Genomic DNA, 18,436 nt, shown 5'->3' with positions numbered 1-18,436 from the left:
CAAAGTTAGCGGAAGTTTCTTATTTTGTTCAGTATATAAAAACTCTCACCTGCAAACAGAGACAGATTTGATTGGTTAGCTCAATGACATAGTCTTCACCCTGATTGGCTGCCCTGGCTATAGCTATGGCGAGTTCCCGGTTTAAGCGATCTCCATTCTTGTAGACTAGTTCTGTCATGGAACACGAATTGAGAGCCAAGCACTGCCTCAAGGACACAGCATTTGTCAGTGATGTGTTTTCAACAGCTCCTAGTAGAAAGCGAACAAGAGTCGGCAAAATGTAATTACCATCCTCTGAATATTTGAACTTAAGTTAGATTTAGAAAGTAGTACATTTTGCTTCGGCAGAATCAAACTGAACATATATGATGTATTAACATTTTGGAAATCATAAAATACATTCATCAACTTCAAGATACTGTCTCAAATTCAAACGAACAAAAGAAAGTAGTCTCAGTCACTATAAAGTTAGTGTGTTTGAACATAATTGTTATGTTCTGATGACTCGTTTAAATCATAAATTAATTGTTGAAGCTTTTTCAATGTATTGATCTGTTAACAAGTCTGACCATATTTTCCCAACATCTTGATATCTTGTGTTATTGTCATTTTTTAATCTATGCCACCTTGGATGTTCCACAAAGTCAACAGTAAATTGATTAACTAAACATGTCTGTGATTTTAAAAGATAATACAGAAAAATATATGTAAGCTGCGTACTTTGAGTTCTTCATTAAAACTAATATTTAGAACTGAAGTAATTTCAAGTACTCAACCTACTATTGATGGGAAGGAAATGTTTTATTTAACTACGCAGTTGTGGACCACTGGCTGGAAAGAGAAATAGCCCAGTGGTCCCACCGAAGGGGATCGATCCCAGACCGATGGCGCATCAAGCAAACGCCACCCCTACTATTGATAGATTACAGGATATAATATATCTAGTATTCAATTCAGATAAGAGGCACACTTAATTATTTTAAACTGAATGAAATGGCTCCTCACCAGTGGGCATTGGAGGAGCCAACAAATGATCGGACAGGAGCTGAAGGTTTTCAATATCCAGTTCCTGTAAGAGGGCCGTGCTGGCAGCCATGCTGGTTCCCAATCCCGGCGTGCAGGTTGTGAAGCCCAGTGTAGGGGAGTTACAGTGATCTATCAGCTGTAACAGAGCTGTACGCAGATACATTCTCACTAGGGTGGACTCGCATTTCAACAGTTCTCTAAATAAACAAAACAACAAGAAAAAACCCTTCAAACATTATTTTAAGCATTATATGTATAGGACAAAGGAAGGAAGGAAATGTTTTATTTAACGACACACTCAACACATTTTATTTACAGTTATATAGCGTCAAACATATGGTTAAGAACCACACAGATATTGAGAGTGGAAACCCGCTGTTGCTACTTCATGGGCTACTCTTTTCAATTAGCAGCAAGGGATCTTTTATATGCACCATCCCACAGAAAGGATAACACATACCACAGCCTATGATATACCAGTCGTGGTGCACTGGCTGGAGTGAGAAATAGCCCAATGGGCCCACCGATGGGGATCGATCCCAGACCGATGGTGCATCAAGCAAACGCTTTACCACTGGGTTACGTCCCGCCCCATGTGTAGGACAATTTCACTTTTTAAGCCACAGAACATGATCACACATTTAACAATCAACCCACCCTAAAAGCAAAATTTGTACTAAGTTACAACTTTAATTCTAAGTTACAACTTTAAAGGCATATTGTCACAGACCACTGACCTATTACATGGCCTAGCAAAGTATTACCTGAAAATATATATATTTGATTTGTCCCTAAATGTACTTTATTCAGCCATCTATGTAACCACCATACTCCACTTATTAATATTTTGTAAAAATAATTTAATTATGGCAATGGTCTAAAATTCAAAAACTAACATTGCTAAGAGGGTTGACATGGATATCACTCTATCATGGTGTAGTTAAAGTATGCAATAGCTAGATTTGGTCTGCAAAAATTAATGTAATTTTATTTATTATCCATTTTTAGAGAAATAAGGACCTTAAATCTAACAGTATGTCTTTAATTCACCTGTGAATATAAACATTTGATGTGTCGAGTATCTGTCCCCCAGTGATGGAGGACTTCCGAAGCCCTTTCGGGGGTTTCTCCAGCACCTCAATAGGGAACCAGTACCTCACCATTACACCCTCACTTCTCAAGTAGGTCTCAATTTGAACTAGTTCATTTTGCTGAAGAAAAAACCCATAATACAATTTCATATAACAAAGATTATTATACATGCAGCTTACTTTAACATACGAGGATCTATTAGAAACGTACATGAATCATAAAACTGATAATCAGGGTTTCTGCCAGAGGGTAAAATGGGTATGGTGCCATACCCAGATTTTTGTGGAGATTTTACTTTTTTTAAGTTGACCTTTTGACAAAATTAATGACTCTTATCATTATTGTATAATTTTCTTAACCCTAACCCTAAACCTAACCCATTTTTTGTTCTGTGGGAGACCCCTCAATATCCCCTGTTGACTGCGGTTGCATTCAGCACACGCATTGTAAATATTAAATTTTATAGTGCCATACCAACAAAATTTGTTCTGGCAGAAACACTGATAATGAGTTTCTGATCAATCAGTTATAAAATGCAGTTATTTAATATACATAAAGGACACCTAATAGGTTTATAAAAACTATTCCATGTGATGAAATATGAATGCCCAGCAGAGATCAAACATGGAATTAATTTTTGTTTAGACAATTTTCAGATATGTAGAGAAATTTCCTTGAAAATTATTAAAATGTAGTTAATTTAACGAATATATTATTAGCCAAAGGCTAAATGTTGTAGCCACTTTATATAAAAATTAGCAATTGGTTAATCTTGCAATGGACAGGGTGAGTCCTGGCCCAGGACAGTATGCTTGTACTTTAATTGAACATAAGCACAAGAATAATCTGATAAACGGATCCGAATAAAAAGAGAAGCAGAAAATAGAATGTATTTACGAATAAAACATGTTTCAATAAATGATCTGATGAAACGTTATATACAAGTCTTAGAATAAACTACACAAAGACCTATTTCAACGACTTTAAAAACAAGGTTCATCGACAAAATATCACTGACAAGCACATAAAAAAAAAGACACACACAAAAAAGCAATACTCACAGTATCAATGTCGAGCACAGTTCCAGTTAAGCTGAATGTTTTCAACATGGCACTGACAGCAAACGGAGGCAAGGTTCCCGAGGTGGTCAGCTCACTGATGTTGACCGTTGTGCCCTTCTTAACCCTCTCAATGGTAAACTTGGCCAAATCTTCCTTGATGTCGTCTATTGTGGGCAGGTGCAGGTCACGGGGCAAGCCTCCGTTTTCTTCATAGAGAAACTCAACAGTCTGTCTGGCAATTTCAGTCATTCCTGTAAAATGAATGAATAAAGTAAATGTCAACATGACGGTAACTGATGTTTCTTACAGTCCTGTTCATACTTAACCAAAATCATTTACAAATTCCTGATCACTTTCCTTAAACATTACCTCCATTATTTCTAACAAATGTCCAAAACAAATCTGGTTATAACATTTTTGACAGAAATCTTGTTAATTGTAAAGCATCCACTACTACTTAAGGGAGGAGCATAATACTGAGTTACATAAATTACTATTCACGGAGAAGCAAGAACACATTTTCAAGCATCCCGTCACCCCTACCCACTACAACAAACACACACTCCAGGACAATCATTCATACAAGTATAACAAGTCTAGCAGTACATGGGCAGGGACTTTCAGCAATACCACTCTGTTACTCTGCATCGAAGCATTTATCATATAATATTTTACATTTTCAGTGCAATCAAAGTATGTGATATTTTTCAGATCACATACTTGAGAATTTGATAACTTTGCAAATTAGATGTAAATTAGTCGAGGTCTCGGCACTAGGTTTATTGACATTTGAGCAAATGTATTTGGGTGACACTCCATGATTGACGTATGCATTCATAGTCATCAAATAAAAACATTTCAATGGCAATTTGACACTGAAAGCTGTCCAGCATTCAGAAAACAAAAAACATTAAGCATAACTTTATTTTGATGTAAGGACATCCAAAATGACGTCATTCGAGTTTGACGTCATTTCCATTCAAAAATACACCGCGCCACATATTCTTACGTCATTTGAATATCTAGTGATGGCGGACTGGAATTAAAGTTGCGTGTACAGTTTACAAAAACACGTTGTATTAAGCTTGAGCTTATATGATAAAGAGATTATTACCCTCGTGTATTTCGGTATCATCAATATCATATATTAGGAATAAAAATAATGTTTTGTGCTCGCCAGAGGCTTGCATAATACAATTTTTATTCCTAATATAGGATATTGACGATACCGAAAAACACTCTGGTAATATCCTCTATTTATTCTTAGTAATCTTAATAACTTGATGTCTGTCTGAAATTTTTCAACACTTATTTTCTGGTGAGTCTGTCTGGAATTTTATTTAATGTTTAAAAAAATTTCTTCCTCGGAATAAAATTCATGTTATCTCTACCACATAACATTTCCACTTAACTAAACAATCTGCAACAATAGATTAAAATAATATTGTTTTTAATAATAATTTAAAAAAAAAGAGCAAAGGACACTCACCAAAGTGAAATCCTGAAATAAAAATATGTTATCTCATCCACACTTTCTCAACTTCACCAAAATACAATCTGCTGTTATACTTTAAATAATTTTTATTTGTATTAAAACAGATGCAAACGACATCTCACCAAGCTGCAGAGCTCCTCTAATTTGCTCGAGCCCGTCCTTCCTCTCGGCCTCATTGCGGAACCTGCGCCTGATGATGGGGAAGACGCGCTGCTCCCACGCCCGCACCAGCAGTGCGTAGTGATCCTCGGTGGTACTGTCCTCATCCACCTCCACTTCGGACTCGTCATCCAGGCTGGTCACCACCGGCGGGCTTGCCATGCCCATCGTCGTCATCTTGTCGTAGCTCGGCAGCAGCTTGTACTGCAGGCAGTTCTCAATGACATACTCTGCAACATCAAGGCACAGATTGATGAATGAATGAATATTTAACAACACCATAGCACAAAAATACATATCAGCTATTGGGTGTCATGCAAAGATTTACAAAAGGTGATCACCATGTATTGAAGGGTCAAACTATGTCTGTCCAAACTAGTTTTTGCCTATTAACATCACCATGGACCTAGAGATATTTTTGCCTGCCATCCCGCTAGACCAGCAATTATTTTGAATTTACACTTTATGATCATGTATGGTTCAGCAGGTTTTGATTTGGTCCGGAAGAATTTGTAGTTTACCAGACCAAAAGTCCGTCAGGAATTTCAACCAATTTCGACCCCTGGCATTGATTTTAGATGCGTTTAATGTCTTAAATGAGGACCAAATAAAGACTTCTGTTTGCATGACTAAGCTCCTTTGTTTCTTGTGAATTATAGAAATACAAGCAGATATTTAGAAAGTGACACATAATTAAGGGAAAAGTATATTCTGTCCGGAATATTTAAAACCATAATTTTTTTAGGTGCAACACAAATTTAAATAAATTTATTCTAGGTTTTGTTCTGCTGCAGTCAGTTAATCAGATTTAAAGTGAAAAAAGCAAGAATATCCCAATGTTAGACTGTTTTTTTTGGTTTTCTTTTCAATATTGTGATAACTTAAATACGAACACCAGTTAAAAATATACACTGAACACGTTCGATTGCTATTCTGCTATATTCTAGTGTTCACAGAATAAAGACAGATAACTCATGTGAATGTTGACATCTGTGTTTAACAAGACAAGTCGTGTCTCTACTACAGTTGAGAATGTGTTTTATTATGTTAGTATTGCATGTGCTGACTAGTCGAAAATGGAAGGAAGGAAATGTTTTATTTAATGATGCATTCAACACATTTTATTTACGGTTATATGGCATCAGACATATGGTCCATATAAGGACCACACAGATATTGAGAGAAGAAACCCGCTGTCACCACTTCATGAACTACTCTTTTCGATTAGCAGCAAGGGATCTTTTATATGCACCATCCCACAGACAGGATAGCACATACCACGGCTTTTGATATACCAGTTGTGGAGCACTGGCTAGAATGAGAAATAGCGCGATGGGGATCGATCTCACACCGACTGCGCATCGAGCAAACTCTTAACCACTGGGCTACATCCCACCCCTAGTCGAAAATGGAACGAGTTAATACCACATCTTATAGTGTCACCTTTCAGTGGTTCTGGATCAGTTGGTGTACGGACTGACGGGCCCTGGGGAGTTCTGGGCTCCTTGCTGTTAGAATCCCTCCTGCCCTCACTGGAGGGTTCCTCGTTGTCGATGTCCGACGCTGAGTGGAATGGAAGGTGTCCAAATGACTCCCGGATTTCTCGCGTCAAGTCGTTAGCCGCTTCTGCTGCATCACGGTGTTGTTGGCCCTCTGCGAACAGGAACGAGCGGCTTCCAAAGTTGGCTCTCACTCGGCAGTTCTGTTATATAAGAATAATGGAAGGATATAAAGAAGCTGTGACTTGTAATACATTTTATAGTGTTGATATTGTAGAGGGCCCTGTTCCACGAAGCGATCTTAGCCCTAAGATCAACTTAAGAATGGTAGTTATGCACTTATGGTGATCTTATTGCTAAGATCGCTTCATGGAATGGGGCCCTGGTTAGTAAATGTGATACAATTTCTTGTAATTACCATGTTGATACTTACTCTCCCATCTTTAAATAACATTTGATTATGCCCCACAAAATTTATCCTACCTAACTGCACAAGACATTTTAGTTCTTAAAAAGTAATCTGTAGCATCTTTTCCAGTCTTTTTAGGTGTTTTCAGTCTGCTGTCAATTATTTTATTTTGAATGCATCAGACAAAATAAGAGTTAAAGAGTTTGCATAAATAATAATTATTGTAAACTGCATGTCATGAAACCCTACTGAAAAAGTATTAAATCTGAAAACAACTAGAATACAACAAATGGATCATGATGCAATATGTTTGGATCATGATACAAAAATGCATTTTGATATCACATGAAAATGCACTATGAGTTATGTACATGACTACCATTGATAATTATTTATCTATGACGAGTGTAGAAAACTTGATTGTCCTAGCATAGTTTCTGAGAAAACAAAAACACTACAGACCTATACAAAACAAAATTAGAAATTTAAGCTGCTATATTTTGTTTTAATCAAATTTTATTGCACACACAATTAAAAACTAATACTTTTAACAAAAAGAATGAGCACACCTTTTTCTGAATGTGGACAATTGGGTACATGCCACCGGCCACATCGGACAGTGTTGGGCTGAGGCGTCGGCCGCCCAGGGTGAAGTACACCTGACCTTTGGGAGTCTGACCCGTGCTGGCATCTGTCGTCTTCTCCCAGCCAATGCCTGCAACGTCTCCAGCATTTATAACAACGTCCAGGCGCACACTCCGCCACTGCAGTAAACTTGCCCCATTGTAATGGACAGCCTTCCCGGTACTGTGGAGTAAAAAAAATCTCTTTGTGACAAGATATATATGACTTCAGCACATACTAAGTTCCGGAATTATAATAAGCCATAAAGCAAACCAGTTGATCAATTTACTTTCTCAGTTAAGACTTTTAATAGATGTCTTTGCTCTGATTCATCTAACATACCAATATCTGAAGGTGCCATTACAATCTATTAATCAACTATCTGATGTATGCTTACATCCAATAACTCAAGCATGCCTATCAGAAGATACTATATAGACAACAACTTATGAGTTACGAGGAATTACGGATTATCTGTCCCGAGTGAAATTAATGTTGTCATTCACGAGCTTTAGAGAGTGACTGACAACATTAATTTCACGAGGGACAGATAATCTGTAATTCCGAGTATCGAGTCAGTTATTGTATTTATTACCCACAGAGTAAATAGTTTAGAAACTTAAACTTTAAACTTCTTACATGACACAAACTATATAATATACAAGACGTAAAAGTCTGAGGAAACTGATGACGTCACAAAAGAAAAGCAATGACGTCAAAAGCTATCTTTAGGTACACAAATCTAATGTAAGCATGAGAGGTCACATTCATAATGAACTGATGTTTCTAGTGGGAAGTGAATGAACTACAAATAAATTAGTTTAGAGCATATTTAATTGTTAACAAGAACAAATGATTTCAACAAAAACTGAACACTGGTGGACTGGACAGTTGAGGAAACTGATGATGTCACCAAACTAACGTCATGACGTCAGCGGGGAAAGATAGCTAATATTCTCCACCCATTCAAATAATGCAGCAATTGCAACATATAAACACCAAAAGGACATTTATTTATTTATTTATTGTTATATGCTATAAGAATTAAAGAATTTAGATGTGCTACTTTCAAATAAATAATGAATCAATTTCATACAACGTTCTGTCCCATCTTTTTCAATTACACAGTTTAGCTATGTAGTGAAACAGATTTTACTTGTACAAGATACAAAAACACACACTATATAGGGAGAATTCTTAACATACGATTTGCTATAATAAAAGAAGGTGAAAACTTTACTTCAGAAACAGGCAAGTTCCAACTGGATTAGTCCATGCACCTTCCTTCTTTTCAGCAGCTGGTGCAAACCCAAACGACACCAAGGAATTACTTTCCTCTTGAGATTCACCATATGAACAGATCTCCAGCTCCCAGTAGAATGATGGTGCCTGAAATGAAAGAATAAATAAAAAATATATATGTCGAGTTAAGTTTCCAAAACGCGATATATCTATTTATGTCATTCTGAGAGAGAAAAGTGATTTTGCTGCAACATGCAACTCTATTATCATACTGATGAGTTGTACTAACATCATTACACCTTCATTGGTAATGATAAAACTTTAGAACTGGCGTATATTGTGTTTTGGAAAAAAAACCTCTTTACATATTTGCACTATAGGGTTAAAAACAAAATGAAAATACTGAAAAAGCATCCTAAACCCTTTTGTTGTAGTGACCGTTTTACATGAAGCATTCTATTTTTTAAGTGTGATGGAAATATTCCATAAACATGATCCGTGTTTGGTTTTTGTACATGATAATAAATTAGAAACATTTAAGGAAATAATAGGCTAGTCATTTTGTGTTACAGTTTGGTGGCTCAGACTGTAGAAGATAAGCTAGGTCATGGTGTAATGTCTAATGGCCATCAAACTGATGGAATGTGTCCGAGTAACTTCTAAGACCAGAAATAATTTTTGCCATGGTTTTTAATAATACCAGACCCTTAATATCTTTGAAAAAGAATTTCACCATTCAGTCCTATATAATATTATATATCATCTACATGAAAGAATTAAAATGTTAACATCCAAAAATTATGTTAGTACTATAATTTTTTATATAATTTACTTTGATGGCAATTCTTTTTTGAAACAAAAAACCCAACAAAACTCAAATACACCAACTTTGCTGTTACAGTGAAACCTCTCAAGACTGGACCCTCTGTAAACCGGAATTCCCTCAAAATCGGACGTTTTACAGAGTCCCTTTTAAAAGCCAAGACAGAACTTAACCTCTCTAAACCGGATCCCTCTAAATACTGGACAATTGTCTTGGTCCCAAGGGTGTCCAGTTTAGAGGGGTTTCACTGTATTTACCTGTTGTGGAATGGGCTGGTTGGCATAGATTATGACCCCTCTTGGCAGTGCCGACCCAGCACTGGCGTCTCCGAGGAATGTCACTGTGGTTAATCCTTGAGACATGAGGCAGGCTCGCACAGGAGGAAACGCTCTACTCGGGTCCCAGACCATCTCTGGATTCTACAAACAGAACACGCACAAGCTTTAAAACTTCACAAAACAAAACTTATCCATGAAAAGAAAATTGTTTGGACAGATAATGATAAAACTGCAGGTACATTAGATATAGCTTAGGAAATAATGTTTGGAGAAATGTTTCCACACCTTATGAGCTATTAAAAGTTATATAACATTTAAGAGCCAGGAGTAAAACCAAACCAGGGCCCGTGCTTATAAAACGTTTAAAAGTCCAGACTCAATCTCTAATGATAGCACATGCATGCTATTTGTATGGTTACTGGAGGGAGGGAATGCTCTCACCTATGACTGTTTTTTTCTTGGTTACTGGAGGGAGGGAATGCTCTCACCTATGACTGTTTTTTTCATGGATATTGGAGGGAGGGAATGCTCTCACCTATGACTTGCTCTCACCTATGACTGTTTTTTTTTCTTTTTTACTGAAAGGAGAGCATTCCCCCATCCATGGAAATAATGCTTGATAGCTTGTATTTTCCCATCATAAATAAACAAAAAACCCGCTGCATATTCAGCTTTTAGAAGCTATGAAGAAAACCAAAGTTGTTAAAAGCATACAGGTCTGCTGTCATCTTCTGTGGGAGGCGGTGGTGGTTTCACACAATCACGATACAACATCCTCAGACGGCGACACTGAGCTTCCACAACAAACAGACGATCCCCTGAAAATATTGTATTTATATGCATACAATTACCAAGACTACTTCCAAAACAGAATCATTTCACATCCACACAATGACATTATGTTACTGTATATTATTTACTAACTGTTTATTTAACAGCTTTATTGCAAGTATTTCATAAAACACTGCAGCTTTAATGCTTTTATCTTTCTATTTTTCTCCCATTCAAAACATTTATTATTCCACATACAAGTTCCGACCATGTCAAGGTTGGGGAAACCTGATTTGACTGAAATTGTTTTTGTTTTTTTTAAGAGCTTCTGCAATTAACATTTTTAATTCACTTTCTCACATACAACAAACTTGATTTTATACACTACCATTTTGGCTAGCTCTGGGTGAACAGAAAAGTTTGCAAAGTTATCTCCAAAACTGCAAAAAAACAGTAATTTTTCCAACAAAATATCAATCATTACAAAATGTATTTTTTTTGCCAAATTAAAATTCTAAAATTTAACAATTGTTCTTAAAATTCGCAATTTGCAGAGCAAGCCGTGCTACCACAGTATATTACAAAATGCATTAAATTTTACACCATTTGAACACAAAATACAATATACATTAAAATGACAAACACATTATGTGTACTGTTACTCATCTAAGTTGATCTTTTTTTCTTCTTTTTTATAAGTGACAACAAAACCACCTCATTCCAATTACCTGCACTGCAATCTTTTGAAAGAGACTTTAAGATATCAATGGCCGATTCACATCGCTGGATGAACTCTGTTGCAAAATCGACATCCTCCAGATACAGTGACAGTGCCAGACAGGTGCGTGTCTGGATTTCCGCTATCACCCTGCAGGTCATGTTAGACAGACTGTTGCCATCTCCACTGGCAGGTAGAGATAGGAAAGGAAGTGGGCCTAAGCTCTGATCTTGAGGCAGCAAAATGGCTTCCACAGCTGTGATAAGGGCATCCCACATTTCTGGCTGCGGCAACAAAAATATCTAGAAAACAAAACAAATTACATATAAGACCTAACATTTCAAACATATGGATTATAAGTCACCATTAAGATTAAAATTTAGAATGGATTTCTGCACACAACCTATCAACAGTAAGGCTTATTTGAGAGAATTTGCAATTATTAACAGTATGGGCTAAAATATCTCAGAGAATATTTTTTCAATAACTGTATAGTGTGCAGATTATTTCTACAATCACTGATTGGCTGATTTTGAAAAGATATTTGGTTGGTTGAACACTTCGGTTAGAATTTCACTTTCATTCATTTAATGTTTCCATTCACAAGTCAGATTAGTCGTAATATGTAATATGTACTACAAAAATTAACAGGAAATATTTTGACTCATTTGGTGCATGAACAGGAAATAATATATTTTCATAAGCAGCAGTTTTAACAGACTAGTTAAATAATTATACCCAAATAATTTTATTTTGTCATTACCATCATCCATAAGCCTTATTACATCATTTGGTGCATTTTATCAAAAGATAACATTGGTTTTCAGAATCCAGCAAATCATATAAGAGAAACATTATAATTATACCACTTTAAACTCAGGTGAGATAAACTGTGTTTCAATCAAACAGACTGTAAACAGAGAAAGTGTACCTCGTTCCTGACTGGTCTGAGCCGGCACACTGGAACCTGTATGGTGTCGCTGTACCGCGGTGCGTGCGTATCGCCTTTGTCGGGATCCAGCTGCACCGAGGCCATTTCAGTGTGTTCCACAACACTGAGAATAGTACCAGTTGTGTTGTGGATTCCTTCACCAAGAACCTACAAGTAAAATTCAGTTACAGGTATCACAGATTACTTCAACAAGACCATAAGATAAAATTCAGTGATATGATTCAGTTAATTAAACGAGAAAGAACATTTGTTTTGTTTAATGACACTGCAAGAGCACATTGGCTGTTGGATGTCAAACATTTGACAGTCTTAGATAGGACATTTGGTAACTCTTGACAGTCTTAGAGAGGAAACCCACTACATTTTTTATATGCACGTTTCCACAGACAGGAAAGGACATACAATGACCTTTGACCAGTTGTGTTGCACTGGTTGGAACAAGAAAAAACCCCAATCAGTTGAACAGATCCACTGCAGTTAATTATGTCTAAGAACATACAATAAGAATGATGCCAGTTGTATAGTCATGTACATTTTAATAAAGATATTTGATTCAGTTATTTTAGTGCACATTAATAACACTCCCCACTGGTAAAATGGTATGTTAGGTTATAACACACCACAATTATTTAAAATATGGCTCCACTTGAGTTTCAAAAGCAACTACCTTGATGCAACTCTGCATTAAACTTAGCCATCATTTTAAACCAATAAAAATACTTTTAAATTATCAGATTAAGCAAGTGACATAGTAACTACAGTTCAAATTTAATGTATTTTCACAAACATCTTGCCCTCTGTAAGGTATGAGAGTAACTATTAATGACAATAAAGACAACTTAATGATGCTATCCCATTTCACAAACATCTTGCCCTCTGTAGGGTATGAGAGTAACTATTAATGACAATACAGACAACTTAATGATGCTATCCCATTTCACAAACATCTTGCCCTCTGTAAGGTATGAGAGTAACTATTAATGACAATAAAGACAACTTAATGATGCTATCCCATTTCACAAACATCTTACCCTCTATAAGGTATGAGAGTAACTATTAATGACAATAAAGACAACTTAATGATGCTATCCCATTTCACAAACATCTTGCCCTCTGTAGGGTATGAGAGTAACTATTAATGACAATACAGACAACTTAATGATGCTATCCCATTTCACAAACATCTTGCCCTCTGTAAGGTATGAGAGTAACTATTAATGACAATAAAGACAACTTAATGATGCTATCCCATTTCACAAACATCTTGCCCTCTGTAGGGTATGAGAGTAACTATTAATGACAATACAGACAACTTAATGATGCTATCCCATTTCACAAACATCTTGCCCTCTGTAAGGTATGAGAGTAACTATTAATGACAATAAAGACAACTTAATGATGCTATCCCATTTCACAAACATCTTGCCCTCTGTAAGGTATGAGAGTAACTATTAACGACAATACAGACAACTTAATGATGCTATCCCATTTCACAAACATCTTGCCCTCGTTAAGGTATGAGAGTAACTATTAACGACAATACAGACAACTTAATGATGCTATCCCATTTCACAAACATCTTGCCCTCTGCAAGGTATGAGAGTAACTATTAACGACAATACAGACAACTTAATGATGCTATCCCATTTCACAAACATCTTGCCCTCTGTAAGGTATGAGAGTAACTATTAACGACAATACAGACAACTTAATGATGCTATCCCATTTCACAAACATCTTGCCCTCTGCAAGGTATGAGAGTAACTATTAACGACAATACAGACAACTTAATGATGCTATCCCATTTCACAAACATCTTGCCCTCTGCAAGGTATGAGAGTAACTATTAACGACAATCCAGACAACTTAATGATGCTATCCCATTTCACAAACATCTTGCCCTCTGTAAGGTATGAGAGTAACTATTAACGACAATACAGACAACTTAATGATGCTATCCCATTTCACAAACATCTTGCCCTCTGTAAGGTATGAGAGTAACTATTAATGACAATCCAGACAACTTAATGATGCTATCCCATTTCACAAACATCTTGCCCTCTGTAAGGTATGAGAGTAACTATTAACGACAATACAGACAACTTAATGATGCTATCCCATTTCACAAACATCTTGCCCTCTGTAAGGTATGAGAGTAACTATTAATGACAATACAGACAACTTAATGATGCTATCCCATTTCACACGAGAGCGGGACTTAGCCCAGTGGTAAAGCGCTCACTTGATGCACGGTCAGTTTAGGATCGATCCCCATCGGTGGCCCCATTGGGCTATTTCTTGTTCCAGCCAGTGCTCCACAATTGGTGTAACAAAGGCCGTGGTATGTACAATCCTGACTGTGGGATGGTGCATATAAAAGATCCCTTGCTGCTCATCGAAAAGAGTAGCCCATGAAGAGGCAACATATGTGTGGTCCTTAACCATATGTCCGACCCCATATAACTGTAAATAAAATGTGTCGAGGGTATCGTTAAATAATAAAACATTTCTTTCCTTCTCATTTGACAAACCAGATAATAATTACCATAACGTGGCAGCCAGGTTTGATTGTTTCTCGGAAGCCTCCCATGGCACACAAACCAGATAATAATTACCATAACGTGGCAGCCAGGTTTGATTGTTTCTCGGAAGCCTCCCATGGCACACAAAGCAGCATTGGCCAGTTTGGCCACAGACATGAGTTGACGGGAGCCTTGAGTGGATGGAGATCCAAGGTTGTCGATGGAAGCCAGCAAAAACGGCAATCCACACAGCATATTGTTTAGAACCTGAAGATATAAAAACAATAAGTAATTATTGTTTATGCTTGCCAGAATAGTTTTCTTTGCACTATTTTTACATACATGTAAATAAAAGAGAAATTGAAGAGTACTTAATTTTCTCTTTTGATGAAAACTTATCAACCAAAATCTTACTATGAAGTGGTCCAAACATCCAAACAATTGTCTAGAATGGAAGAATATAGCCATTTGTATGATTAAACCTAGTCCATGGGAATGAGGAGAAAATGCACTTGGTGAGAAGTCAGGTCAATGTATGAAAAGAAAACATGCTTATACTATGAATTAACATGTACTAGTACCCTATTACATGGCAATGTTAAAGCCCCTCCCACCACCAACCAACCAAAAAGAAAATAAGCTTATTCACAGTTAGACTTCAACTTTAGACAACACAAAATAAAAAAAATAAAAAAAAATCCACTTCTTTCAGAATAAAAATATTACCAATGTTAATATTAAAAACATTTCTTTTTAATGTTGTGCTTTTTTGTATTTTTAAAACACTCAGATATAAATTTATAAATAAAGTTGATGACAGTTAAACAATGTTATGACAGTCTCACATGAAAGGTTTTTACATAAATTAATCTATTTTACCCTCTGTGTTGCATCTGTCCAGGTCTTAGCAGTAGACGACAGTGGAGCTTTAAGCAAGCTGTGCAGTAGCTCAATGATCTCTGCGGCCATGGTGTTGGCCACATGACCACTGATAAACGGCCGTACTGGATCGGTCCTGAAGTTTAAAAGTAAAAGAAATTTTGTAAAATAAGAAAAATATGCAAAATATATAGTAACTTACCATTAACATGTTTTGCTTCTGTTAAAATTACTATTATAACATTGGAACTTCATTTTCAAAACATCATCTCATTCATCTGATAGAAGCAATTTACCCCACATCAAAACATGAATGAAAACAGCACATAGAAAAATTGTGTTACCTGGCAAGAGCTGAATTTCTTTCCTTGCACACAGTTTCAGTGGCAGTCTTCTTCTTGTCCACCGACCCATCCACGGGGCTGAGCTCACTGGGTGGAGCGGTGGACACGACCAAACCACTCTGAGCCCACTTGTAGGCTTTACGGAGAGCAGTCATCGCATCCTCGGTCGTCACCTCAGCTTTCCCACTCTGTCAGAATTTTAAAATAAATTTAAAACACATTAAACAATATATAAATATGGAATATATAAATACAATATCTACCACCCACACCAGCACAAAAAAAAAAAGAGAAAAAGAAGAAGAAAAAAGTATGAAACAAGTGGGTTTTTTTGTATTATATAACATGAATCAAAGGCTGTGATATGTGCTATCCTGTGAGATGATGCATATAATAGATCCCTTGCTACTAATGAAAAATGTTGCAGGTTTCCTCTTTAAGACTATGTCAGAATTATTAAATGTTTGACATCCAATAGCCAATGATTAATAAATTAACGTGCTCTAGTAGTGTTATTAAACAAAACAAACTTTAAGACAGAAAATAAAACATACAACCTTATAGAGAAATGTTAACACACATTAACACCTTTCATTTAGAGCTGTATATGAATGAAAAACAGCTAATTATATCAAAACGCACACAAATTATGTCCAAAAAAATAAAATAATTCCAAACAAATAACAGAATAATGTGTTACCTTGGCGATTTCCTTGTCCATTCGCATTACTCGGTCTACAGTAGACCCAGTCCCAAGACGGAACATTCTGTTTTCAGCACTAAAAGAAAAATATTCATCAACATATTTAATAAATAAGTACACCAGAATACATTTTACATGCAAGCTATCATATGTTTTAACAAGATAGAAATTTTTAGGTACTCATATTTTTATTTTAAATGGAAATAATCATACTGATGTACGTACCTTGTTTGACACCAAATAGCCAATCTCTATTTTTGTGATGGGGTGTCGTTAAACATCCATTCATTCATTTATTAAAAAAGAAATATGGCCAAATATTTATCTTGCCATCACTCTTGGGCATATGTTTTCTTAATCACAATAAAATGGACACAGTTATTCTGTGCATTACAAAGTCTCACAAACCTTAAGAGTGGCTGAAGAGCTTCGTTGGATACTTGATCAACTCGCTTGTGGATAAAGACGGACATCCTACCACCCTGGGTGTCGTTGTCATCAGTTTTGTCTTTCTCCCGGATGATGTGTGACGATTTTGCAGAAATATCTTCTGATGGACTGCGGCTAGACAACATTACTCTATCACCTATAAAAGTAGAAATAGTCCTTATGTACACCATATGTAAAGCAAAAAAATTCCATTCAATTCCAACCAGTGCACCACAACTGGTCAAAGGCCGTGGTATGTGCTTTCCTGTCTGTGGGAAAGTGCATATAAACGATCCCGTGCTGCATTAGGAAAAATGTAGCAGGTTTCCTCTGATGACTAAGAGTCAGAATTACCAAAAGTTTGACATCCAATAGCCGATGCTCCAGTAGTGTTGTTAAACAAAACACATTTATTTTCTCTTTTCTAACAATTCTTGAATTGTTAAATTTAATCAATAGAACTTTCAATGCTACAAATTTAGAAATAAGTAATGTTTAAATCCATAAATATAAACAAGTACAAACTAAGAAAACTTTACAAAGAGCCAACCGTCATAAGCCCCTAGTTTCAGGCCTTCTAAGCACCTTAGCTCTCTACCAATTGAGCTAGGTCCCAGCCCATCAGGTCTTCTAAGCACCTTAGTGAACACTCTACCGATTGAGCTAGGTCCCAGCCCATCAGGTCTTCTAAGCACCTTAGTGAACAATCTACCGATTGAGCTAGGTCCCAGCCCATCAGGTCTTCTAAGCACCTTAGTGAACACTCTACCGATTGAGCTAGGTCCCAGCCCATCAGGTCTTCTAAGCACCTTAGTGAACACTCTACCAATTGAGCTAGGTCCCAGCCCATCAGGTCTTCTAAGCACCTTAGTGAACACTACTGACTGAGATAGGTCCCAGCCCATCAGGTCTTCTAAGCACCTTAGTGAACACTCTACCGACTGAGCTAGGTCCCAGCCCATCAGGTCTTCTAAGCACCTTAGTGAACACTCTACCAATTGAGCTAGGTCCCAGCCCATCAGGTCTTCTAAGCACCTTAGTGAACACTCTACCGACTGAGCTAGGTCCCAGCCCATCAGGTCTTCTAAGCACCTTAGTGAACACTCTACCGACTGAGCTAGGTCCCAGCCCATCAGGTCTTCTAAGCACCTTAGTGAACACTACCGACTGAGCTAGGTCCCAGCCCATCAGGTCTTCTAAGCACCTTAGTGAACACTCTACCGACTGAGCTAGGTCCCAGCCCATCAGGTCTTCTAAGCACCTTAGTGAACACTCTACTGACTGAGCTAGGTCCCAGCCCATCAGGTCTTCTAAGCACCTTAGTGAACACTCTACCGACTGAGCTAGGTCCCAGCCCATCAGGTCTTCTAAGCACCTTAGTGAACACTCTACTGACTGAGCTAGGTCCCA

At 36.9% G+C, this 18,436-nt stretch overlaps 1 protein-coding gene across 1 annotated transcript in view; it reads right to left on the bottom strand.

Moving 5' to 3' along the window:
• LOC121368385 (probable E3 ubiquitin-protein ligase HECTD4) overlaps positions 1-18,436 on the bottom strand; it is an 86,027-nt gene that overhangs the window by 21,134 nt on the left and 46,457 nt on the right. The window contains 17 exon segments of the mRNA XM_041493082.1: positions 50-249; positions 1,006-1,223; positions 2,077-2,237; positions 3,180-3,430; positions 4,797-5,063; positions 6,277-6,535; positions 7,311-7,548; positions 8,606-8,754; positions 9,688-9,849; positions 10,423-10,526; positions 11,208-11,499; positions 12,129-12,296; positions 14,765-14,938; positions 15,551-15,686; positions 15,895-16,082; positions 16,595-16,673; positions 17,006-17,183. Of these exon segments, the coding sequence (XP_041349016.1) occupies positions 50-249; positions 1,006-1,223; positions 2,077-2,237; positions 3,180-3,430; positions 4,797-5,063; positions 6,277-6,535; positions 7,311-7,548; positions 8,606-8,754; positions 9,688-9,849; positions 10,423-10,526; positions 11,208-11,499; positions 12,129-12,296; positions 14,765-14,938; positions 15,551-15,686; positions 15,895-16,082; positions 16,595-16,673; positions 17,006-17,183 (3,224 nt within the window).

This window comes from Gigantopelta aegis, chromosome 3, assembly GCF_016097555.1.
Source record: "Gigantopelta aegis isolate Gae_Host chromosome 3, Gae_host_genome, whole genome shotgun sequence".
Taxonomy (NCBI): Eukaryota; Metazoa; Mollusca; class Gastropoda; order Neomphalida; family Peltospiridae; genus Gigantopelta; species Gigantopelta aegis.
Note: the sequence above shows the minus strand (reverse complement) of the source record. Positions and strands in the feature narration are given on the sequence as shown.